General features: G+C 37.6%; 1 protein-coding gene across 2 annotated transcripts in view; it reads left to right on the forward strand.

The window, feature by feature from the left end:
* dpp10 (dipeptidyl peptidase like 10) overlaps nt 1-23,976 on the forward strand; it is a 618,779-nt gene that overhangs the window by 260,796 nt on the left and 334,007 nt on the right. Inside the window, exon 1 of one of the 2 annotated variants that reach the window (XM_030124183.1) lies at nt 21,727-22,057. The exons of the other annotated variant lie outside the window; for it this stretch is intronic. Coding sequence (XP_029980043.1) covers nt 22,001-22,057 — 57 coding nt within the window. The 5' untranslated portion in view covers nt 21,727-22,000. Of the gene's footprint in view, nt 1-21,726; nt 22,058-23,976 lie in introns of those variants that run through there. 2 annotated transcript variants of the gene reach the window in all.

Below are 23,976 nucleotides of genomic sequence, written 5' to 3' on the forward strand. Positions count from 1 at the left end.
AAGCTGGACTGACTGTACATATCCTGACCAAGGAAAATCTAATTCTCCCTTTGTGTAGTAATCTACACCTGGCCTTTCTGCCTCCGTCCATAATAATATACATTACATAGACTAAATGTCGTCTAAAATGAACGTTTATTTGCAACATAGTATAGCAAACTATTATATGATCAAAAATAAATTAATTTTAGAAAAAAAAAAAAAAAGTCTCCGTTTCAAATGTCTGGGGTCGCCAGAAATTTGTGATGTTAAAATGGGGTCACGAGCCAAAAAAGGTTGGGAACCACTGGTGTAGACACTTGTTTTTATGTTCAATTATTGAACTATTTCACTGAAAAAGTCAGATTTTCTTCCGCTTTTTTGGTTTGATGTAATAACTATTGACTTTGTGCTCTGAGCTTGTATGGACATCTGCACAACCAGTAAATTAAATATAAGAAAACTTGTGCATTGACCTGTGATGATCCATGGGTTCTAGATGTGGTGGTTTTTATGCTGTTGTGTATTCGTGCATGCTGTACCACATTTATCCAGCAATCACCGCCAATGCGTTCTGAGTATAGCAACGTCATTGTAAGACTATTGTATTCCATAATTACTAATATCTCACAAAATATTGGTCCTGTTAACTTGTTGGTTTTGCTACTGTCTTCCTTGAACAAAACTAAATCTGCAGTCAACACATTCCAGATTTTGTTTGATTCCCAAGACACACACGCACACAGAGGCCACTTGCCTTTTATAATATAGATATGTGATTTTCACTGAAAAATGCAAAATGCAGATGATCATCTATAATAAATAGGGATAAATCACTGAGGAAAAGTTAAATGGAGAGAAAAATTTGTGGCTTAAAAATAATTCTAGGTCTTTAAAAGTGAATATGTACACATTTTCTTTGCATTTTCAATATTAATTCCACAATTTTACATTTATAGCAATGTGATTGGGTACTTAGGACTAACATAAATGATACATGGTTCTAAAGGATTTATACGGAGGGAGGAGTTTTGCTGGAGGGAGAAAATAACCACCTTCTAAAAGCAGACCTAAATTTATAAAATCGACCAAACCAAAAGAAAAAGTACAGCTGCACAAATGAATTCCCTAACAGCTGAAAGAATATAGGACCGTTACCAGCAAAAACAGTAAGCCCTCCTCTATAATCAGGCCTTCCTGGAAAAATAACATAATGCTTGAGGTAACACAGAAAGAAAAATAACAGCAAATAAAAATTGAATGAACCTGTCCTACTTCATCCATAAGCGCCACAGAGTAAAGCTGAGCAAACACAGCTCAACGTAAACAGTCGAGTGGCAAAGCACTGGAGCCTCTCAGCCCTTTATACTAGGAGGGGTTTTATTTCTATACATACAGAGGACATTTCAAGACATATGTTTACAAGAGTTTCTTCACAATAAAACATGAAGAAACAGACAATAAAGGCAAATATTCAGAAAAAAAAAACAAAAAAAACAAGACTAAATCAAAGAAACTATACAAAAACATGTCTATAATACAACTCAATGTATGTTATGTTTAAATGACATAATATGCATAAGGTTATACTATACACATGCAGTAAATCCTTGGCTTAATTTGCATGCATTGCATTAAATTTGATACACACATAGAATCATATACATATGTATATTACATCCTGCATGTATATATTTTTTGTATTGCTTTATATGTGTTACTTTATTTTTTGTATTGCTTTATAAGTATATATTATGACCCTAACCCTGGCTTAGGTTCTTAGGTTTAGGTTTGTGGTTACATTTGAATCATATATATATATATATATATTTTTTAATTATACATTTACATAAGCATCTACTTAGACATAAGGGACCACACAGACCAAAAAAAAACTAATTATACAACAAACCTTCAGACCTATTAAACACAGAAAAAAAAAACACAACAACAAAAATAAGAACAAAGTAAATAATACATTCGAATCATGTTTAAACTGAAGTAGTTTAGCCTGTGTTATCCCACATGTCAAACATAGAAATGAGAAAACATTACCTTTCATATGATGCTAAAAACAGGCACATTGGCCTTACTTTTATTTTATTATAATCATGAAATGGGCTGTCATGACCAGATTATGGTTTTCACACCACACATAGACTATGGTTGGGTGCTTCTATGAAACAAGATGCATTTTGGTACCTGGCACTTTGCCAAGTTTTTAGACCCAATAATAAAAGACAAATGTAGACATATTTCCCCCCAGGATGTACCTAATGATGACCTCAGATAAATGCAAAAAAAAAAAAATAATGTACTCTTACTCTTAGCCATCACAAAATGAATGCATTTTTTTATCAAATATTTGGGCCAAAAATGTAACCAAAATTGGGACATGAAAAACTGCCTAGGTGTCAGTGCATTTTATTTTGAAAACATGGCTGTAAATGCTCTTATACAGACTATAAATAAAGACACTGTGTTAAATTTGACGATCCTAGGGGTTTTTCTAATCCAGACATGTGGGTTTTTCATGAATCTCAGTCTCATTCCAGGTTTTGTATGTAACACATTGTGTCCACTTGTGTTACATGCAGAACCTGCAGTCAAACACATATAAATCGCGAATGATTTTACAACAGCAGTCACTTTTGTGAAACACTCTGACTTGCATAATTAGTTCAATTCCCAAAATATACCTGTGAGAGAATAAAGAGATATTTAAAAAAAAATAGTAGTGTGTAATTTTCGTGTCCTTTTGACTGTGTTACATGCAGATTTTTGCATTAAATATATGTAAAATAATATAAAAATGTGTTTCATCTGAAAAATAGTTTCTCTTTTATCTCAGTAAGTATTTATTTTGAAAATAGACCCAAACTTGCTTCATAATATTAGTTCCATCTGGTCTGAATTGTTAGCCTCCATGTCCTGTTTTTAGGACCAGTTTCATAGAAGCACCCAGTTCTAAAGGCAAAGGGCTTCTTTTTCTTCACGCTTCTTTTGTCTTAAGGCTCTAAATGCAAACACAACTCAGGATATTGAAATAGATGTTAAAAACAACATTAACACAAAACCCTTCACAGGACTTGCTCGGAGCTTGATACATACAGCATCATTTTGGACGACTATAAATCACCGCAGGTAAAATCACAATAGTCAAGACTAGAGGACAGAATACACACATGAATATTCAAGTCCAACACCTGGTACAGACACAGTGAGCTCAAGGATGGGAATGTGCTTAAGCTGGTAGAAACAGAAGCGAAGGAAAGCAGTTTACATGCTGGTCAACATTCAAAGCCTGGCCCATGGAGACGCCAAGATTACAGAAGGTAGTTTTAACAGCGGAGGATAAAGAGCCTATGATATATGCACATGGACCGTGATTGGCTCTGAGGGTGGAGGAGTGTCGGCCTCCAGGGAACCACGCCAGTTACATAAATCCACGTCCAACATTTAACCTACAGGGTGTAACAATCACCATGCTCCACTGACTGTGGCTGACGTTTACACAAAAGACTAACGTGGGAGAAGATTCACCTCCAGTATGTTCAAAGGTGTTGTCAGTGTTCCCATTGAGTTACACTGGGGCTGTGGTGGAGTAGTAATTAACCCTTTATAGTTCACTCATAGGAATACTCTGAAATTCAGAATTTCAACCTTAGTGTGTTATTGGATGAACTAACTGTTTTTCAACCTTGGGGTCACCTGGAATTCAAATGAGGTCGTCTGAAATTTCTAGTAATTGGCAAAAATAAAAATAAAAACTTACTAATAAAAATATATGGTGAGTTGACAGAGACAATCCCAATACATAAAAGACTTGACAAACTCTGAAGCTGAAACTGAAGCATTGGGGTGCTGTTTATCTGTCAAATGTTCATTGTGGTCAGTTTCAGATGCTGCAGCTCTTTCATAATTCATAGTTTGAGTTTTTGTTTGTTCAGTATTAATTGTCAGCCTTGTAAACACAAACTTGACTGACTGTACATATCCTGAACAAGGAAAATCAAATTCTCCCTTTGTGCAGTAATCGACACCTGGATTTTCTGCCTCCGTCCATAATAATATACATTATATAGACTAAATGTTGCCTAAAAGTAATGTTTAATCGCAACATAGTATAGCAAATTATTACATGATCAAAAACAAATTAATTTTAGCAAAAAAAAAAAGTCTCTGTTTTTAATGTCTGGAGTTGTCAGCAATTTGTGATGTTAAAATGGGGTCATGAGCCAAAAAAGGTTGGAAACCACTGACCTAACAAGACCTTATTACTTTTGTGAATTTTTTCTAAATTTTTTTACTGTCATGTAGAAAATCAGTGTTAATGAAGTTACCATATTTGGTTCCTTGCCCTTAAATGGCAATAAATAAATAATAATAATAATAACTTTATTTGTATAGCACCTTTAAAAACAAAGTTTACAAAGTGCTTTGACAGAGGGCACAACAGCAGGATACACGAAGAAAATAAAAACACTAAAACAGAGGCAACACAATTAGAGAGATGTATGAACAAGTTAATTATCAAACAAGATCAAATTTAAAATTAAAACTAAAAATTAAGGTTAAAAAGGCGGCAGACATCACATAAAAGCAATTCTATAAAAATGTGTTTTAAGAAGTGATTTAAAAGATGTTACTGATTCCGCAAGCCTTATCTAATAACAACAATAATAACTAACTAAATAAATAATAATAATCCAAGAATTATATACAATAAAAGGAAACACATGTAAGGTGAAAGGAACATGTATTTTAGAACATTAGACCAACATAAGTAACAAAATAACACTTTGTATTATGTGATAGATTTAAATTTCTTGAAAATGCAAATCCTAAAGTTAGTACTAATTGTTGTAGAGCCGTGGTATATCTATAATCTACAGAGTTCTGAAATAGTTCATCTAAATATGTAGATTCAAAAATTCTTAACCCTTTATATGTCACTCACAGAAATAATCTGAAATGCAAAATTTCACTGATGGACTGATGCAGCAAAACCTTCTGTTCAGTCAATTTAACTTTTTAAATTCTGCATTATTTGTTGTGAAATGTAAAAGGCATCAGTAATTTCCCAGAAGCTGCTGATTTAAATCAAACATAAAGCCACACAAGATGGAGTAACAAGGGACAAGCAGGTTTCAGCAAATGTATATAATTTTTGTCCATATATGTAATAAGTTTTATCTTTTTCAACCATTTTATGCTGAGAGGGTAAACACTTTAAGAGCCTTTTCTTGCTCTGTTTTTTTTATTTTTTATTTTAACCAGATTAGCTGTAAGGCAACAAACTGCACTGCAGGAACTAAGTGGAAACAAAATATCCTTCAGTGGAAATGTACATAAACGGAGTCGTGTTTTCATCTTCGGTTACTGGATGTCTCTCTAACTCGCTGTGGGCCATAATAGGTCAAGGAAAAAAGCCCATTATCCTTTTTGCAGACAGAACATAGTGCTCCTACTTATATGTGACATATGAACAGCAAATATTCATATACATTCAGAGAGACTGTTGGATTCAGTCCACTTAAAGCAGCGTACGACTTTCATATGTAAAGGGTTTGTATCGATTTAGAGTATTTTCAAATACACTTTGAATTTCCCTAGAACTTCTGCAGTCACTTCTGAATCACCATATGAAGACTGAAGACTGGCTGTTCTAATATTAACCTACTGCTGCTTTTCTGTGGTTCATCTGGTCCCTTTTGAAATGAGATTTACAACAGATAAAATTCCCTTAAACATTGTTTGTAATGCATCCAAAAGTCAGTGTTTTGAAAACTTTAATGTTGACCTCCATTATCATTTCAGGTAACAATGTGAATGAATATTGCTAACCTTAAAGCAGTGCATGACTTTCAACACAACTTATTTTTTTTGAAATTTGTAAAACCAATTTGTAAATAAACCAAAATGTCACTTGGGCCTTTTCAGAAATTTTGTCACAAAGTGCATTATGGGAATGGTGACCAAGTAAAAGCGGTTTCTCACAGATTCGGCAAGAAAACGAGCCAGATCGCTACAAAGTAAAATTATACAGTCCACCAGGGTTGTTTTAAATGAATGATATTTTGCTTTTTAAATTGAATTATGCATTCTAAACATTTCCCTGTGGTCTACATAAACTTTAAATGCTCTGCTTGGGTCTGAATTCTTCATTAATTCAACTCCACAGGTCCATCTTCAACCCTATTTCTGAGTAATGACACCAGAAAGGTCGTTTTGAGCGCTGGCCCTTTATATGCAAATGAGCCACTTCATGCCCCGCCCCCTCCAGGTTGTTGACTGTGCTGCTCTGTCCCGTTCAACCAACAACTGAACATTTTAGGTAATCGGCTCAAAGTTTGGACATATTTTTAGTATGGACTACAACGGCTGCTGCTGATAAACAGTTGTGGCGTACTGGAGAAATGTTTGTCGGAAGTCTTGACCTTATATGTGCAAAAGTCATGATGTAACTAGTAATAAAATGTAACAAATTAAGCAGGAATTAAAACAGGTTGTACACTGTAATAAATTTTATCGTTAAATAACAGTAAAATACTGGCAGCTAGAGTTACCAGCATGCTACTGTTATTCTATAGTATCTCTACTGTAATCTACAACTACAGTTTCTTACTGTAAAAAGTATTACGGTACTGGGCTGTACATAATGTACCTTTTACAGTAAAATACTGTTAGCCACAATTGCTGCATTTTACAGTAACTACCGTATTCCAAGAAACAATATATTACTGTAAAATGTATTTAATGTAATATTTACAGTATAACACAGCAAAAAGCTAGGATTTTAACATTTCAGATTACATTTTAAAATACAAAATCATGAACATTGCTAGAAAAAGCTCAAACAAGAGATGACCTTATAACACTGAGCTTTTATTAAATTCACTGCAACAGCAGCAGCATTGTGATGAAGCTTGGTTGGAGGCCTTCACAGACAACATGGCTTTGAATGCTCATCATCCAACTTCCAGATGTGACTTCATCACCTGCAACTGATGGAGACAAGAACTGAGGTTAATGTCCCAAAACAGTATCAAATATATTGTTTACCAAGAACCTATGTAGTCACTGTAAGGTATGAAAATTGGTTACGATGAACCCAAAATTCTGAGTGATACATTTATTCTGTACTTCTTTTGTACTTTATTTAAATTTGGTATCATAAGTTATACTGCTGCCACTTAGGGCTATTCTTGTCTTACAGTGGTAGACACTGTCATGGAAGGGCAAAAGCAGTTATTTTATTACATGGATATAGACAGACAGCTAATGGGCAGACTGAATGACAGACAGACACAGACTGACACACATCCACACATAAACACATACATACAGACACTTCCAGCAGTATTAGTCTGGGACTGGCTGGAGGGTCAGGGTGAGCTCAGTATCAGCTGCAGTGGAAGACATTTGGACAATGGCATATCAGTTATGAATGACACTGTGTTTATAGAGCTGTAAAGCATACATACAGTAAATAATGCTACACATCCTATACAAACTGCCCAACAAAGAGGGAAAAATTAGCCTTAGTCACTTACTTTTATTGAAACAGTGGCTAATTATCTCAGTTAATATGGATGTCCAAGTTTGTAAATTCCACTTTACAGATTTAATGTCTTAAAAATTTAACCCTGGGTCAGCGAAAACCATGTAAATTGACACGCTGTTTAGTTTAACTGTGTCCACTTCACAGCTAGCTAGTATGCTTCAACTTAAATTAGCTGCATGTTAGCTACATAAGGCTAACACCCCCAAATATGAAGCAGTATTACACCGCCTGTTACACCGCGTAAGTTGCGTCCAGTGTGAACGCGGTTTATGGAAGCAATTTAATGTTTAATGAACCCAAAATACCACAGCATGGGGACAGTTCCACTGATAAAATCACATTTACCTGATAAATGAACAACTGGAGCAGGATGGAGCGATGGCAGTGTAGGTAGAAAAGGATGAAAGCATCAGGTGGCCTCTGTTCCACTGCTGGATGGTCCGGGGGAAAAGAGTTGTTTTTTCTGTATTTATTTTTTTCCTTCTGATTCGTAAAAGAAGCACTAACCTTTGATGCAGTAAGTCTTTGGTTAACATTAGATTGAATCTTTTTTCTAAACGAGCTGGTGGGACTTGATGCCAGATGACTTTGTTCAGACCAGTTCTGGGCGGACAGCAGTGGAGGAACTGAAGAAAATACTGGAGAATACAGTCAAATTTTACAGTAGCTTACTGTTTTAAATTTCCTCCTTAAAGACCTCATTATTTACAGCATTATACTGTATTTACAAATAACAGTATGATACTGTACAAAATTCACCATTTTTTTACAGTAATTTGTTACAGTGTAGAAATCCCCCTGATTTTTGCCAAAATGAATATATAGATAGGTTTGCAGCACCTGGAGGGTTCAAATTCAAACTATGAACTATTAGGGTCCAAATACACAAATAAATGAACCACAGACTTATAAAAGTGGGTTGAGCTAAATATGAGCTGTTTAAAGATTGAGTATAGTTGATGGATGGAGGTAAAGGCCACATTTGGGTTCAGCACTAAGACATAGCGAAATTGCTGCTGCATGGAATTCCTATTCCCACAATTTACTTGGCGACAAAATTTCCGAAAAGGCCCATACGACATTACAGTTTTTTTATGTAAACAAGTGGACTGTGCTTATGACGGAGTCACCTTTGAAGTTGTTCACCATGAAAGATGTGATTCAGGTGCTTAAGCATGGAAGACTAATGGATTAGTAATAATTAGGCTGTCACTCGGGTTTTACAAATTTGAAAAAAAAATTGTGATATAAGTCATACACTGGTTTAAGGTTAGCAATATTCATTTACATTTTTACCTGAAATCATAATGGAAGTCAGTATTAAAGTTATCGAACAACTGACTTTTGGATGCGTTACAAATGATGTTTAACCTCCTGAGACCCAGGAAATGTCAGCAAAGTACAAGCTTCTTTTGTTTTTTATTAAATAAGTGCCTATATTGGAAACATCATTATGCAACAGTTTTTTCAGATGCAGTTTTTACAATTTTTCTGGAATGTCCTTTGTGGTGGACAGTTTTCTTTTCTTTTCTTTTTTGTATAAAGTTGTGAAACTCTTGTCCACAAATGTGGACAGAAAACCCATAGCTGGGTCTGAGGAGGTTATGGCAATTTTATCCATTGTAAGAGTGTAAGGGTGTATTCACATCTGGAAAGTCCTTTGGTCCGCTTACTTGATTCAAATTGAATGCAGACTTTATTTTTTTCATTTGGGTCGAATGTCATTGGACAGAAAAGTCGGGGGCGGGGTGAATCAGAGACAGCGAGTGTTGATGAACATTAATGTGAAGGTCTTGTGTGCAGTTATCATTTCCAGAATATGTATTCTATTTTTACAGACACAAATTTCCGAAAATAATGTTCACTGTCAAGAACAGCTCATTCAGAGCCAGTTTCGTAACATGGGCATCTGACCAAATGTCAATGAGACATTCAGTGTCCTCATTGCTCCACATGGCTGCTGCTATTAACTCTGACTACCCATGAGGCTCGGCTACTTCCAGCGGCTACAGTGGCTCGTCAAGCACAAAAAGGTGCATGGTTCCTGTCCGGTTATATTCACACCAGAAGTGAACCAGCCCAGAGTCTGTTTGGAAGCGGACCGAGACCACCCAGTCCGCTTGTTTGATTCAAATCAGAGTTCACGTGTTTGTATTCACACGTAAGAAAATGTTTCAGAGGAAACGAACTCTGGTCTGTTTTAACCCTCTCATGCATACTGGTCACTACAGTGGACAGCTACTCTACAGCTGTTCTCTTGTATATTCATGGGTTTGGTTGTTTTAGTTACACACACAGTGGACACTTATGGACCATCTCATACACTGCAATTCATACCATTACTATAATTTTGCAGTTCTTAATAAACCTGATTTGCAGTAACATGTTTTAGTGTAAATCAATTGCTAATTTTGATTGATTGATTGATTGATTGAAATCTTAATTTCAAACATGTAGACAGTGAAATCAAACAAAAATCAACCAACAAAATATAAGTACTGGTACATAAAAGGTTGCTAAGTAAACAAAAGAAATAATAATAGTAATAGTAATAATAATAATAATAATAATAATAATAATAATAATAATAATAATAATAAATTAAATGAAATTATACATGCTCGAAAAGGAGTCGGAAGAAGTAAAAACTTATCTACTTCTACCCCCGATCTCTCTCTAATTGTCATCAGACTGTAATTTAAAAGCTTTCTTAATCAAAAAGGTTGTTCTTTTTGCATATTATCTCCATGAAGTGAGTAATAACTAGCATTAAAGTATGTTAAAAATGTTAGAAAACATCAGATTAGCAGCATGAAAAATGTTTTTATTTCATACTTTCACACAGTATATCCCTTTCTGATGATAGATTTTAAATACATGTTTCTTTGCTTCAAAAATTAAATGCATGGTGTCCAGCTGAGAGGGCATTTTTGTAACACCATGAAAAACGTGTTCATAAAAAAATTCAATCCTGTGGGGTTTTTTTTTGTTTTTTTTTTTCATGTCTAAAGAGGAATAAAAGCACTCAAGAAAAAAATCTTGACTAAGGTTCTCATAATTCATGCATGAAAGGGTTAAACAGACCAAACGAAGTAGGCATGAATACACCCTAAATCTCATTTCAAAAGGGACCAGATGAACCACATAAAAGCAGCAGTAGGTTAGTATTAGAACAGCCACAGTCTTCCATCTTCATATAGTCATTCAGAAGTGACTGCAGAAGTTCTAGGGAAATTCAAACATGTATTTCAATATACTCTAAATCGATACAAACCCTTTACATATGAGTTCAGAGGGAATAAAACCATGTCAGACAGAGCCTGTCTGTATATTTGCTAAGTAAATCATTGAGGTCTGCTTGCGACAACGGTGCAGCTCCAACAGCAGCACTGAGTGGAGCCTGAGGCCAACTTGGAACAACTTACTTTCAAAGTAGATTGATTACCCTTGTCTACAAAATGGAGCGCACAGATCAATTTGTGCCTTTATTATAATGCGAGCAGACTGGCTTTTCAACACTGCTATATTCTACTCCACTCCTGTCAAATGTCATCCTTCCTCTGTGGATGAGTAACAAATGAAAGAAAAATAAATAAATAAAAATGATAGAGAAGCAGAAGATCCCATACAGGAGGTTTTGCATTGCATTATGAAAGTGATGGAAATCCTAATGCCTTGCAAGATTATTATAGCCAAAAAAAAAAAAAAACATCAACTAAGTGAATACCTCTAGGGAGAAAAGTTTGGAGTTAAGATATTAAAGAAGATCACAAGACTCATGGTAGAGCCATATTTTACAAAGGCACTTAATTTAGTTCTATAGTAAGACACAGACCTCCATCCTTCATTTTGCTTTTATGTTAATTATATACAGTGTATATTTAATCTGTATAATGGAGAAGACTTCAAAAGGTAAACTGCGGGAGACCGGGCAAGAATTCTAAAACACACGAGTCCCAGGAGGGCTGAGCGTTCCCACAGACACAGTTGGAATATGATACCCTTCCTCTAATGCTGAGACTGAACCACGCACTTTTAATAATAAGGATACTATATGTACACACTAAGCAGCTGTGGGTCATCCACCAACCACTGGACCTGTTCTCCTGTTCATGTGTCAAAGGGTCATTTAGCTGAACTGAACCCTAAGCTAAGACTTAACAAACACTTCCATACCAAACAGATCTGGAAACTTTCTGAAACAGTCGATCAAGTCAACCTTAACCCATTAAGACCCAAACATCCACTAGTGACAAACATCTAAAACGTTTAACCTATAAAGACCCAGTGCTTCTTCTGTGGCAGTTCCCTTTTTTTTTTTTTTTTTGTATTCATTTAGTCATTCTTATTTGATTTATCACCATTTATGATATTATTATCTTCTGTATTTTGTGTTTTTTGGTAAAAATCATGCATTTTCCTATATTTAATTTTCTGATCATGTAGATGTTCATAAAAGCTCAGATTAACCCTATAATGCTAAACGTATTGTTTTTGATACATGAGTTTTGAAGCCCTCTACATGATCAATGTGATATTTTTTTCCTTCAAAAACCTGATGTATACAATTAGATACATGCAAAGATGCAAAGATACACAGATAATCCACCAGCGGGGAGGAATTCATTCAACAGAGGCCTTTCCAGTGACACTACAGGATTGTCTTCAATGAGGAAGGAGGCAGAACTTTGGCAATTTGGAAAAGGAATTGCCAATTTATTAGACATGTTTGTGTTATTTTATTTTTTTTTGTTTGCCCAAAAATAATAATATTTAAGCACTGAGACCCGATGTATCAAATATGATACAAAATTGAAACTCATACATGGAAATTGATATTTGAAAAAAAACATTTTGGGGTTGTTCAGAAGGACCAATAAAGGCTCCAGTTTCAAAGAACTGGAATTTTCTGTCAGTGAATTAATGGTTCAGACTTTACAGGGTTAACAGACACTTCCATTCCAAACAGATCTGGAAACTTTCTGAAACAGTGGATCAAGTCAGCCTTTTGATTTAATTTTCTGATCGTGTAGATGTTAATAAAAGCTCAGATCAAAGTTGTGTGTTATTATATTAGAAACCGAGAAAACTGAAGATAAAGTGCCTTTTTCAACAAAATATATCATTAGCCTCCTAAGACCCAGGAAATGTCAGCAAAGTACAAGGTTTTTTTGTTTTTTATTAAATAAGTGCCTATATTGGAAACATCATGATGCAACAGTTTTTTCAGATGCAGTTTTTACAATTTTTATGGAATGTCCTTTGTGGTAGACAGTTTTCTTTTCTTTTTTTTTTTTTTGTATGAAGTTGTGAAACTCTTGTCCACAAATGTGGACAGAAAACCCATAGCTGGGTCTTAGGAAGTTAATTGAACATAAACATTTGTTGGATGGCTGTGGCTCTGTTGGTAGAACGGATCGTGGCTCCGACTGTCCACATCTCGAAGTGTCCTTGGGCAAAACACTGAGCCCTAAATTGCTAACAGTAGGGTCTGGCAGCACCTTGCATGGCAGCAGCCCCCCACTGGTGTATGAGTGTGTGTGTGAATGGGTGAACGTGAGGCTTTGTAAAGCGCTTTGAGCGTCATGAAGGTGTAGAAAATGCGCTCCATTTAACATAAAACAAGTGTCTCCATTTAGTGTCATTGTCATAGTGTCAAAGTCAAGCAGATGTGATACCTCAACTCTATGTAAAACCCCATATTGACAGTGTTTACCTCTTTTCTCTTGTTGTTTATGATTGTCTGTGAGCATCTGTATTTAAAAGTGTGTCTAAGGTAAAACCTCTGTCCTGTGATCATAAATCTGTCAGTTTAGTATGTTGACCAAGATGTGACCTATCCTAAGAACTGTACCACTGACCGGCGAAACAAAGAAATCTGGTGACACAAAGGAATCCTAACTCATACAGACTAATATGTGATTAAACTTAAGAATTCAACTACCTAAATTAAAATAATATTTCACATGCAAATCTTTAGTAGATCTTGCCCTAAAATGAGAACAGACATACATAAAGAATGACAATAAATGTAAACAGGAGACAAACAACAGCCTAAAAAAGAAACAGAAATTATAGCAGCCCGATAAAGGTGTTGAAAGCAGACGTTTAACTAATAGTGCAGTATTTCCACAGTGTACTATTAATGCTTGTGTTCTAGTTGAGTACTAGTCCACTTCTTTCACAGTCCCTGGTGTGTTCCCTGTTACCAGTGAAGGGATTCCACTGGAAGATGATGCACTGTTGTTTCACCCCCTTCTGAGTCCCTCTGACATTGTTACTGCATTAGAACTGTTCCGAGTAACACGGTCCACATTCAGGTTTTCCAGAGTATGGGTGTCAGTGAATGCACCTCACGGTACCTCATAAGTCGGAGCAGCAAATGGGAAGTCAAAGGCAGATACAACATATTGATCGGTGTCTGGCAGAGGCATTACAGATATAGTACTTAATATCACTGTCTGCTTCTGTGTTGACAATGTGGCTTCCACCTCCATAAACTTGTGTCTCTAACCTTACTCTCCCATAAGCCTGCGGTGGGTTTGATATAGCACCGGGTTCGCAGGTGTCATTTCGCCGCTAAGTACTAAGCAATTGCATTTTTAGCCTGCGTGTATTTAACAACCCACGGTGAACTGTGCAGAGTGGCGTCGAGTCTCTTTTTATTGACCATTTAAGCCTGGGTGCTTCAGGCAAAGTAAAAGCTGCTGTTCAACAAAATAATAAGATTTCCAACGTGGAAACAATTCTGTGACGAGGACAATGACTAGCAGTGTTGAGTTTACGATTTTTAAAAAAAAAAGAGAAAATAAACAAGAACGACAAAAACGCTGCTTCACAGCTTTGCTCTATATCCCAAAGTTAAGATATTTTGGTGTAATATCTTCAGTTTAATATTTAAAATACTTTGCATATACAGTTAGAGCCTAAATCACCAGGGGTGTGTATTGCAAGGTTATTTTTCTGTTTAAAAAACTGAGTTTGTTATACGTACGCATTGTAATCAGTTGATAAGTTATTTTATTAATTTGGTCTGAATGAAAAATAAGGAAAACAGTCTTAACTTAATAACATATCAATTTTGAACAGACATCTCTGCCTTAACTTAACATAGAAGCATATTAAATTAGTACAGCTTAAAAATATTGTAAGCTTCCTTTAAAAGCTGAATACAAAGCTGACACAAGAAACATAGGGAAGCACAGAAAGAAAAGGGAGAAACACGATTTTGCACAGAACTTTACTAAACTTTAAGGCTTGATAAGTATAATTTAGCTTTGTTTTATGCACAACAGCTAATAACTATGAACACAAATGATAAGAAATCATTTTTACACCACAATAAAGTCTCTTCCTCAGCTAAAGGGGGTTATGTTTAAGCTAGTAATGTAATCAGAATCAGCTTTATTGGCCAAGTGAACACATACAAGGAATTTGGCTTTGGTTTTTACATTGCTCATGACATACAGTTCTGACATGAACCCAGACAACATGTGGACCGAGACACAATATAGACAAACAGTCCACTAGAGACAGAGACAACAGTGGGTTGATCCATCCATCCATTATCGTCTGCTTTGTCCGGGGCCGGGTTGCAGGGGTCTAAGCAGGGATGCCCAGACTTCCCTCTCCCCAGACTCCTCCTCCAGCTCTTCTGGGGCGGACCCCAAGGCGTTCCCAAGCCAGCTGAGAGACAAAGTCTCTCCAATGTGTCCTAGGTCTTCCCCGAGGTCTCCTCCTGTTGGGACATGCCCGGAACACCTCCCCAGGGAGGCGTCCAGGAGGCATCCCAAACAGATGCCCGAGCCACCTCAGCTGGCCCCTCTGGATGTGGAGGAGCAGCGGCTCTACTCCGAGCTCCTCCCTGGTGACTGAGCTCCTCACCTTATCCCTAAGGGTGCGCCCAGCCACCCTGCGGAGGAAACTCATTAAGACTGCTTGCAAACGGGATCTTGTCCTTTCAGCCATGACCCAAAGCTCATGACCACAGGTGAGAGTAGGAACACAGATTGACCCGTAAATCTCCCCCTTGAACTGCCACCTTACCGTGGTGGGGGAGTTTGAGCACCCAAATAATCCCAGGAGCTATGTTGTCGGGGGCTTTATGCCCCCGGTAGAGTCTCCTAAGGCAAACAGGTACTGGGTGACGGGCCAGACTAAGAGCAGTTCAGAAGCCCCTATGAAAAAGAAACAACTAAGAAACGTGACGTCGCCCGGCATGGCGCAGCCGAGGCCCCACCCTGGAGCCAGGCCTGGGGTTGGGGCTCAAAAGCGAGCGCCTGGTGGCTGGGCCTATGCCCACGGGGCCCGGCCGGGCCCAGCCCGAAGGAGCAACGTGGGCCCACCCTCCGGTGGACTCATCACCCACCGAGGGAACCGTAGGGGCCGGGTGCAATGTGGATTGGGTGGCAGTTGACGGCAGGGGACTCGACGACCCGATCCCTGGACACAGAGTCTAGCTCTTGGGTTGAGATTTACAGCAGATTTACAATGTGATATGTACAGAATGCAAATTGGAATTTTTATACAGTGAGTGGGTGTGTGGATCTGGTCTATTAAAAATATATGTTTATGTATATATTATTTACAGTGGGTTTTCACATTGTAATATGTACAGAAAGTGCAAATTGAAGTATTTATACAGTGAGTGGATGTGTACAAGAATACAGTCTGTAAAAATATATGTTTATGTATATATATATAAATTATTGTAGTACAAATACGTTTTTTTTACATAGTGCAAATTAGACAGTTTTATAAAGACTGCAAAATATAAGTTTGTGAGTTGGTGAACTGGAGTCAGGGGGTACTGGCACTGGATGGGTCATGAAGTGTGAAGTGTTCATCAGAGTGACGGCCTGGGGCAAAAAACTGTTCTTGTGTCTGGCTGTTTTGGCGTACAGTGTTCTGTATCGCCTGCTGGAGGGAAGAAGTTCAAACAGGTTGTGACCGGGGTGTGAGGGGTCTGCAGCGATGTTTCCTGCCCGTTTCCTGAGTCTGGATATGTATAAGTCCTGAATGGTGGGCAGAGCAGCACCAATGATCTTCTCTGCAGTCCTGATTGTATGTTTCAGTCTGTTCCTGTCCAGTTTGATGGCTGATCCAAACCAGACAGTGATGGCCGTGCAGAGAACAGACTGGATTATTGCAGTGTAGAACTGGATCAGCAGCTCCTGGGGCAGGTTGAACTTCCTGAGTTGATGCAGGAAGTACATCCTCTGCTGGACTTTCTTGGTAATAGTGGCTATGTTGGAAGTCCACTTCAAATCCTGGGAGATGATAAGACTTTTAGCTAACTGATGTAGCAATTCGACTATATCATTATTCTTATTAGATTTGAATTGGGATTGGGCCTCACTCTTATGGATAAACTCACATTCTTTGAAAAAACTCGGTCATCTCTCATTCAGTATCTCTCACCTTTTAGCAGAATTTAACTTTCACCTTTACTCTAACAAAGTAGTGAAAAGATGGAAGGGTTTGGGTGGGTAGTGGGGTGGGAGGGAGGGATATTTATTTTTATGTTATCCTTGTTTTTATTTTAAGGTATTTTTTACTCATTTGTGTTTTGTATCTCATATTTATATCTGTTCTTCTTTTATTGTTATATGTTTGAAGAAAACAATAAGAGTTCATTATGACCGAACTGCACATTTATATGTATGTATGTATGAAAAAAAACACTCAGGAAAAAAATCTTTGATGCATAATTCATGCATCAAAGGGTTAATTCGTATTTGTGATGGAGAAAGCGCAATTGTAAAGTTGCATTTCATGTTTGCAGTTGTTGTCAAAACTTATTTATCCATATTCTTTTTTTTTTATACTTTATTTTTATCTCCATATTTTGATAGACAAAAAAACAAACAAACAAACAAAAGACAGACAACAACAATTAGAGCATCCAGGTTCGATCTCCAGACAAACAAAATACAGACAGGTTCAGGACAAATTAGGATAAGATTTATACAGGTTCAAGGATTTCTTTGATTAACATACACATTCCATTTTTCCCAATGTTTTTTTTTACATTTATCAGCAGTAGTCGCTTTTCCATTGGACATCTGTGCAAAATTTTACTGATATTTACTAAATGTCAAAAAAACAGAAGTGCGCAATGTCTGTTTTTCCATCAAATTACAAATGCAATGATTTGTTTATTATCACAACATGACACTAGAAGTCGTTCAATAAACATGGCAACGAATGTAAATATGGTGTTGACTTACAGATATATTCATTATTCTTATATATTACCCCTCTATCTCGTACTAAATAAAATAATGATTGGGTTTCCTGGTGTGTCCACACATACTGCGACATGTTTCTTCTTCTTCTTCACCTGTTGTAACGTCCGTCAACATCCGTTTTTTTAATTCACCTGTCTCTAGTTGCGAAAAAAGGTCTTTCCATTGCAGTTTTGCATGATATAACATTTGCACTATGCCCGAAAAACCACCTCTTGCCAGTGCAAAAAACTTTCAATTGAAAAATGAGACTTTTGGCGAAATTTTCATATTTCCATTAGGTACATTTTTTATGCGCAACTTGTATTTGTGTAATTTGAAGGTCAATGGAAAAGCAACTAGTGAGAAGGTCAGTCTTTCCATGTCATAAATTTCATTCACAACAGCCATTTTTGAGTTAGGGCTTTTTTTTTTTGCCCCTGCTAATAATATTAACAAAATACATATTCTTCATTCATTCGTTTTCTGAACCCCCCTTTATCCTCATTAGGGTCACGGGGGTCGCTTGAAGCCTATCCCAGCTACTAATGGGTGAAGGCGGGGTACACCCAGGACATTTTGCAGTTCATCGCAGGGCTGAACATATAGAGACAAACAATCAGTCTCACATTCACACCTATGGGCAATTTAGATTAACCAATTAACCTATCAGTGCATGTCTTTGGGTGGTGGGAGGAAGCTGGAGTACCTGGACAAAACCCACGCAGACATGGGGAGAACATGCAAACTCCACAAAGAAAGGTCCCACCCCCATTAAACGGTGCTGGAATCGAACCCAGGACCTTCTTGCTGTGAGGCATGAGTGCTAACCACTGCACCACTGTGTCGCCCGAAAGATGTAATACACACAATACATTTTATTTACAACTGAACTCATGTAAGAGTTTACACATATTTATTTTTCAAGGTTCAAGGTTACTTTATTTATACCTGTAGGTAGATTTGTTTTGCATTTGACATTACAACAAAACAAACATTGAACCTGTTCGGCAGGTACTTGATCGAGTGTCAAGACAAAAAGTGTTCAGTGTTCCACCATTCAACAGTAGCATGGATAAATAAAAGTATAAAATAAAAAAACAAGATCAAATAAATAAAAACAAGATGCAATAAAACACAATAAAAACCTCAAGAAGATAAAAAAAAAACAGTCTCTGGGATAAAAACCAGGATAAGAACATAAAATTTAAAAATTAGAAGTCACAATAATAATAAATAGAGCAAAAAAAAAAAAAAAAAAAAAAAAAAAAAGGATACATAACTAAATAAGTAAGTCAAGTGCAATGTCATTATTTCTTATTGAACTCAGTGATGGGGACAGGAACAAAGCTGTTTTTATTTATTTATTTATTTATTTATTTATTATTTTAAATTATACATTTACATAAACACATACGTAGACATAAGGAACCACACAGACACAATACAAAAAAATAACAAATTATACAACAAACCTACAAACCTATTAAACCCCCCAAAAGAGAGAAAACAAAACAAAACAAAACAAAACACAAAAACAAAAAAGAACAACAAGATAAATAATATTATCAACTCCTCTTTACAATGCTCATTGTATGCATTGTAAAGCTGTTTTTAAAACTGCTTTTGGTAACACTTTATTTGAAGGTCTAGCTTATAATGCATTAAGCGCATATTCATTCATTCAAGACATTATAATGCATTTATAATGCATTATAAAAGTCATTACAACAGTTTATGATCATGTACACAGCGAAAATGGGAGAGTTGAAATTTCAGGGTTAAATATTTGAGAGTCAATTTTCACTCTCAAAGTGTAGTTTTAACTCACTGTGAGTTAAATGTCATTCAGAGTTGGGGTTAATGAAAAGAGTTCGTCAAGCCTGTGGAAATTAACTCAGGAGAAGTTTTGTTTTGCGTCTCTCCATAGTTAATTTGCCTGGCCCCTGCATTTCAAACCAGGTGAACCTGTGCAATTTCTATCAGACTGTCGCTGTCAGAGAGAAAAAAGAAAAAAAAAACATTTTCTAAAAAAAATGCATCAGTTTTCTTTGAATCATCCTGTTCACATTGAATTTTAAGTCATTTTTAATGGATTCACTTTTTTTATGATTAAAATTAACACTACTTTCAGAGTGAAAATGAAGTAAAATGAGTGTTATTTTTGTTACTTTCATGGTGTTAATTTAACTCTGTTTGAGTTAAAGGAGAAACTCTGACAGTATAAATAATAAATCCATATGGGTTCATTTAACCCAGGTCGGTGAGATTATGAAGGGTGGCTGTGGTTCAGTTAGTAGAGCGGGTCGGCCGGTGACCAAAGGGTCGGCAGTTCGCATCCTGGCTCCAACTGTCCATGTGTCGAAGTGTCCTTGGGCAAGACACTAATGTCCCTGTATGAGTGTGTGTGAATGTGAGGAATTGTAAAGCACTTTGGGTGCCATTAAGGTGTAGAAAATGTGCTACATAAGTTCAGTCCATTTACCATTTATGAACTCTTGTGAGTGTTAATAGTTAAATCAGTCAGTGTTAAGTTAACTCAGGTTTCTGAGTTAAAAAGGCAACTCTGGCGTAGTGTTAAATAATTAACTCCAATGAAAATGTTAATTTAACTCTGTAAAATGTGGACCTATATAAACTCTGAAAAAGAGTTAAAATCAACTCTGTGGGAGTTGATTCAACTCTCCAATTGTTGCTGTGTACAACAACTTATACCAAGGTTAATAAAGTATTATAAGTGTAGGCATAATGTATTATAAATTCAGCTTTCATTATGTTTCATACATCCATACCAAAGTGAAAACAATGTTTGTGGGAAGAATCTCAAGTCCTGGGTTAGGCTACATAACACATTATAACCATCATAAATTTAGCCAGTTATATAAAGACACAGAGAACTGCTCTGACACGTAGTTTCTGAAAGTGACTAATGCCTTATAAACATCAATAATAAGTTACAGGATGACTTATAGAGCTTTTAGTAAACTGACAACACTGTATAAGGTTATTAGCAATTGTATGACATTATAACACAAGTATGATGACGTATGAGCAATATCTGCTGGCTCTAAGTAAAGTGTAAGTCAAAAATTCTACATCAAAGTGTTCTTAATAACTCTTTGTTTTGCTAAAACAAAACATTAAATGTGTGCTTAATGCATTATAAACTACACCTTCAAATAAAGTGTTCCCCTGCTTTTTTTTTTTTTTTTTTTTGCACAGTTTTTGCACAACTATAGACTAATATGCACACATTTTTATCTTATACACACGGATATTTTGACAGCAGCCTTACCCCATAGCGCCCACGCAGAAAATGAAGATGAATGTGCAAGTGTCAACTCCGGGCTTTCAGCACCATGGACAGCGGCTGCATGGCTTTAGGCTCCACAGTGGGGTGTGGAGCTGCAACAGGAAAAAAAACAAAAAAAAAAACACGCACTGTGGAGACAAAATACTCATGATGTACACTTCTTCACACATACTTAATCGTTCAAATGCAACCCCCCACCCTCTGGGGAAACAGTCACAAGACCACTCCAGCATCCCCCTCTCACTCCTCCTCCCTCCTCCTTCCTCCTCTTCCTCTCTCTTATATATCCCCCTCATCCTCCAAAATACCAGCATCACACACAGACAGCACCGGGAGTTATCGAACCCACCACTTGCTTGCACTTCATCCTCCACCGCCCTCCTCCGGGCGTACAACGACAGAAGTGCAGGGTGGTTCAGATGGGAGAGAACACTTGGGCTTTCTCGCTTCTACAACGAGCACGTCCGAAACTCTCCTCCTCCTCCACCTCCTCCTCCTCTGTCCTTTTGGAGAGGCAGGGGGGGTTGATGTGATGTGAACGCACAGGGAAGCTGCGTTGCGTTGTATCCTCTCTCTCTCTCTCTCTCTCTCTCTCTCTCTCTCTCTCTCTCTCTCTCTCTCTCTCTCTCTGTCTCTCTCTCGTCAGACGCTTTCCAAGACATCGCAGAATTCAATCGTGACGGATCCACTCTACTCCATTCCACTCCTGTTTAAGATTCCGCAGCTGAAAAAAAAAAAAAAAAAGACAAGACGGCGCTTGCTTGCTTGTTTTTGCCCGTGCCGCATCATCCCCTTTTTATTTTTTTGTTTTTGTTTTTTACTTATTGCACGGGAAAAAAACAAAACAAACCCTGGAATCTAGTGGTTTCCCTGTTGTAGGAATCAAGTTTATCACAGGAGGAGTTTACAGTTACAATGACAGCTACAAAGGAACAGACGGCCCAGAGACCGAACCAGCCGCAGCAGGATGAGGTGGGCAACTGGTTTTTTATTTCACATTTGTCTTTTACTCGATTTCTTTACACTTTATTCATATGCATTGAGGTAAAAGTTCTTCTAAAATAAAAAAAATGACCTGCTTTGCCAGATTCAGTGGATGCAGGATGGATGGTTGAGTTGCTGTCAGACAGCCAGCTCCGGCTAGACCTTTTAGTCCAAATGTGTTATAAAAAAAAAAAAAAAAAAAAAAAAAAAAAAAAAAAAAACACAGTCCGGCGTTTTACCTCCGGGCGTTTTGGCTTCTCCTCTCCTCTCCTCTCCTCGTCTCCATCAACATCACATTTCTCTACAGCTGATGAGATGAAGGGGCTGGGACTACAGGATTCAAATTGGGATGCCAAGGCTCAAACAATCACGGCGTCGTCAGCCGTGCGTGGGGTGGGGGGGTGGGCTCATTGTCAGCTGTCAAAGCGGGGTCACGAGAAACACCGTGGACGCACATGCACTGTCAGAGAAAGGGGAGATGGAAAGAGGAGAGGAGAGAGGAGAGGAGAGAGGAGAGGAGGACTGCAGGGTGCATTGTAATTCAGCCGCTGCCTCCTGTCAGCTTGAAAGGGAACAGTGGTGGAAAATCACTTTGTACGGCGTGGACGTGGGGAGGGGGAAGGCGCAACATCTGGAGCCACTCACCGTGACTTCCACTCTGCTACCTTTAGTCTCTAATAGGAGTCTGCAAACGCTGTCCGATTTCAGGCACCTTTGTACAGGTGGCGTTCTGCACTGCAATGCTTCTGTTTTTAAGGATTCAGAGAAGGGGGATCAGTGGATGGATGGGGTGGGGAGGGGTGTGTGTGTGTGTGTGTGGGGGGGGGGGGGGTTGGACTGGTGCGTGCAACTTGACCACCATGCGCTTCTTGTGTTTGCGCCAAACCGTCCAATCATCTATCACCATTAATTATTGATCTCTCTCTTCCCCCCTCCTCTGTAAATGTTCTCACTGTTCCTTCAGGCTGCGTGCAAACCTCTGCTCAACCCTCCTGTGGGCTTTTTCTATTAACCCATAAAGACCCAAGGTTACTGATGTGTCACTTCCCAGATGAATTTGAACCTTTCTTAAGTGAATTATCACCATTTATTCTAATATTGTTATATTAGTGTTTTACATTTTTAACCCTTTCATGCATACCAGACACCACAGTGGACAACTATTCTACAGCTGTTCTCTTATATATTCACAGATTTTGTTGTTTTAGTTCCATATGAGCCAACACAGTGGACACTTATGCATCATCCCATACACTGACATCAGTGGCGGCTGCTTGTCTTTCAGAGGGGAAGCTCATTGTCGGCTTACATCAAAAAATTGCTAAGTTATTTAAACATAAATTCGGCCCTCCGTTCCTTTTTAAGAAAATGGTCAGTGACCTTATCATACCAAGTAAACAAGAAAACATTGAAAATATGTTAAATTGAAACAAGGAAGTACAATGAGTGTGTTTTATTTACAGTGCAAGAAATGAACAAGTCATTTCGTAGTGGTTTCTCTCTTGATTTCACAGCAGAATGTGCGATGGTATTAAACTGAACTGTGTCAGTGAAGGAGTAGATCTCAAAACAGCTGTCAATCAAACAGGATTCAGCCTTTTGACTGATCCTCCAATCAGCACGTGGAAGCCTGGCGTCCAGCCCAGCCGAGCTCCGCCCACAGCTCCATTCACCCCAAGAGACGCTGAGCGTCCGGGGGCGGGACGATATCGTGGCATTTATCCAATTACCGTCCAGTTGTGAGGCAATAAAAAAAACTGTTCCACTCAGTCCCATTGAAGTGCATGGACACTGAGCGTCTACGGACAAATGCACTGAGCAGAGATCGAATGAGAAAACAGCGCAACGGGAATGTATGAGAAGTGAACAACATCGAGTCCGCTGATTTGTGATAAAGCTGATTCTGA

This window comes from Sphaeramia orbicularis, chromosome 21 (genome assembly GCF_902148855.1).
Source record: "Sphaeramia orbicularis chromosome 21, fSphaOr1.1, whole genome shotgun sequence".
NCBI classification, from domain to species: domain Eukaryota; kingdom Metazoa; phylum Chordata; class Actinopteri; order Kurtiformes; family Apogonidae; genus Sphaeramia; species Sphaeramia orbicularis.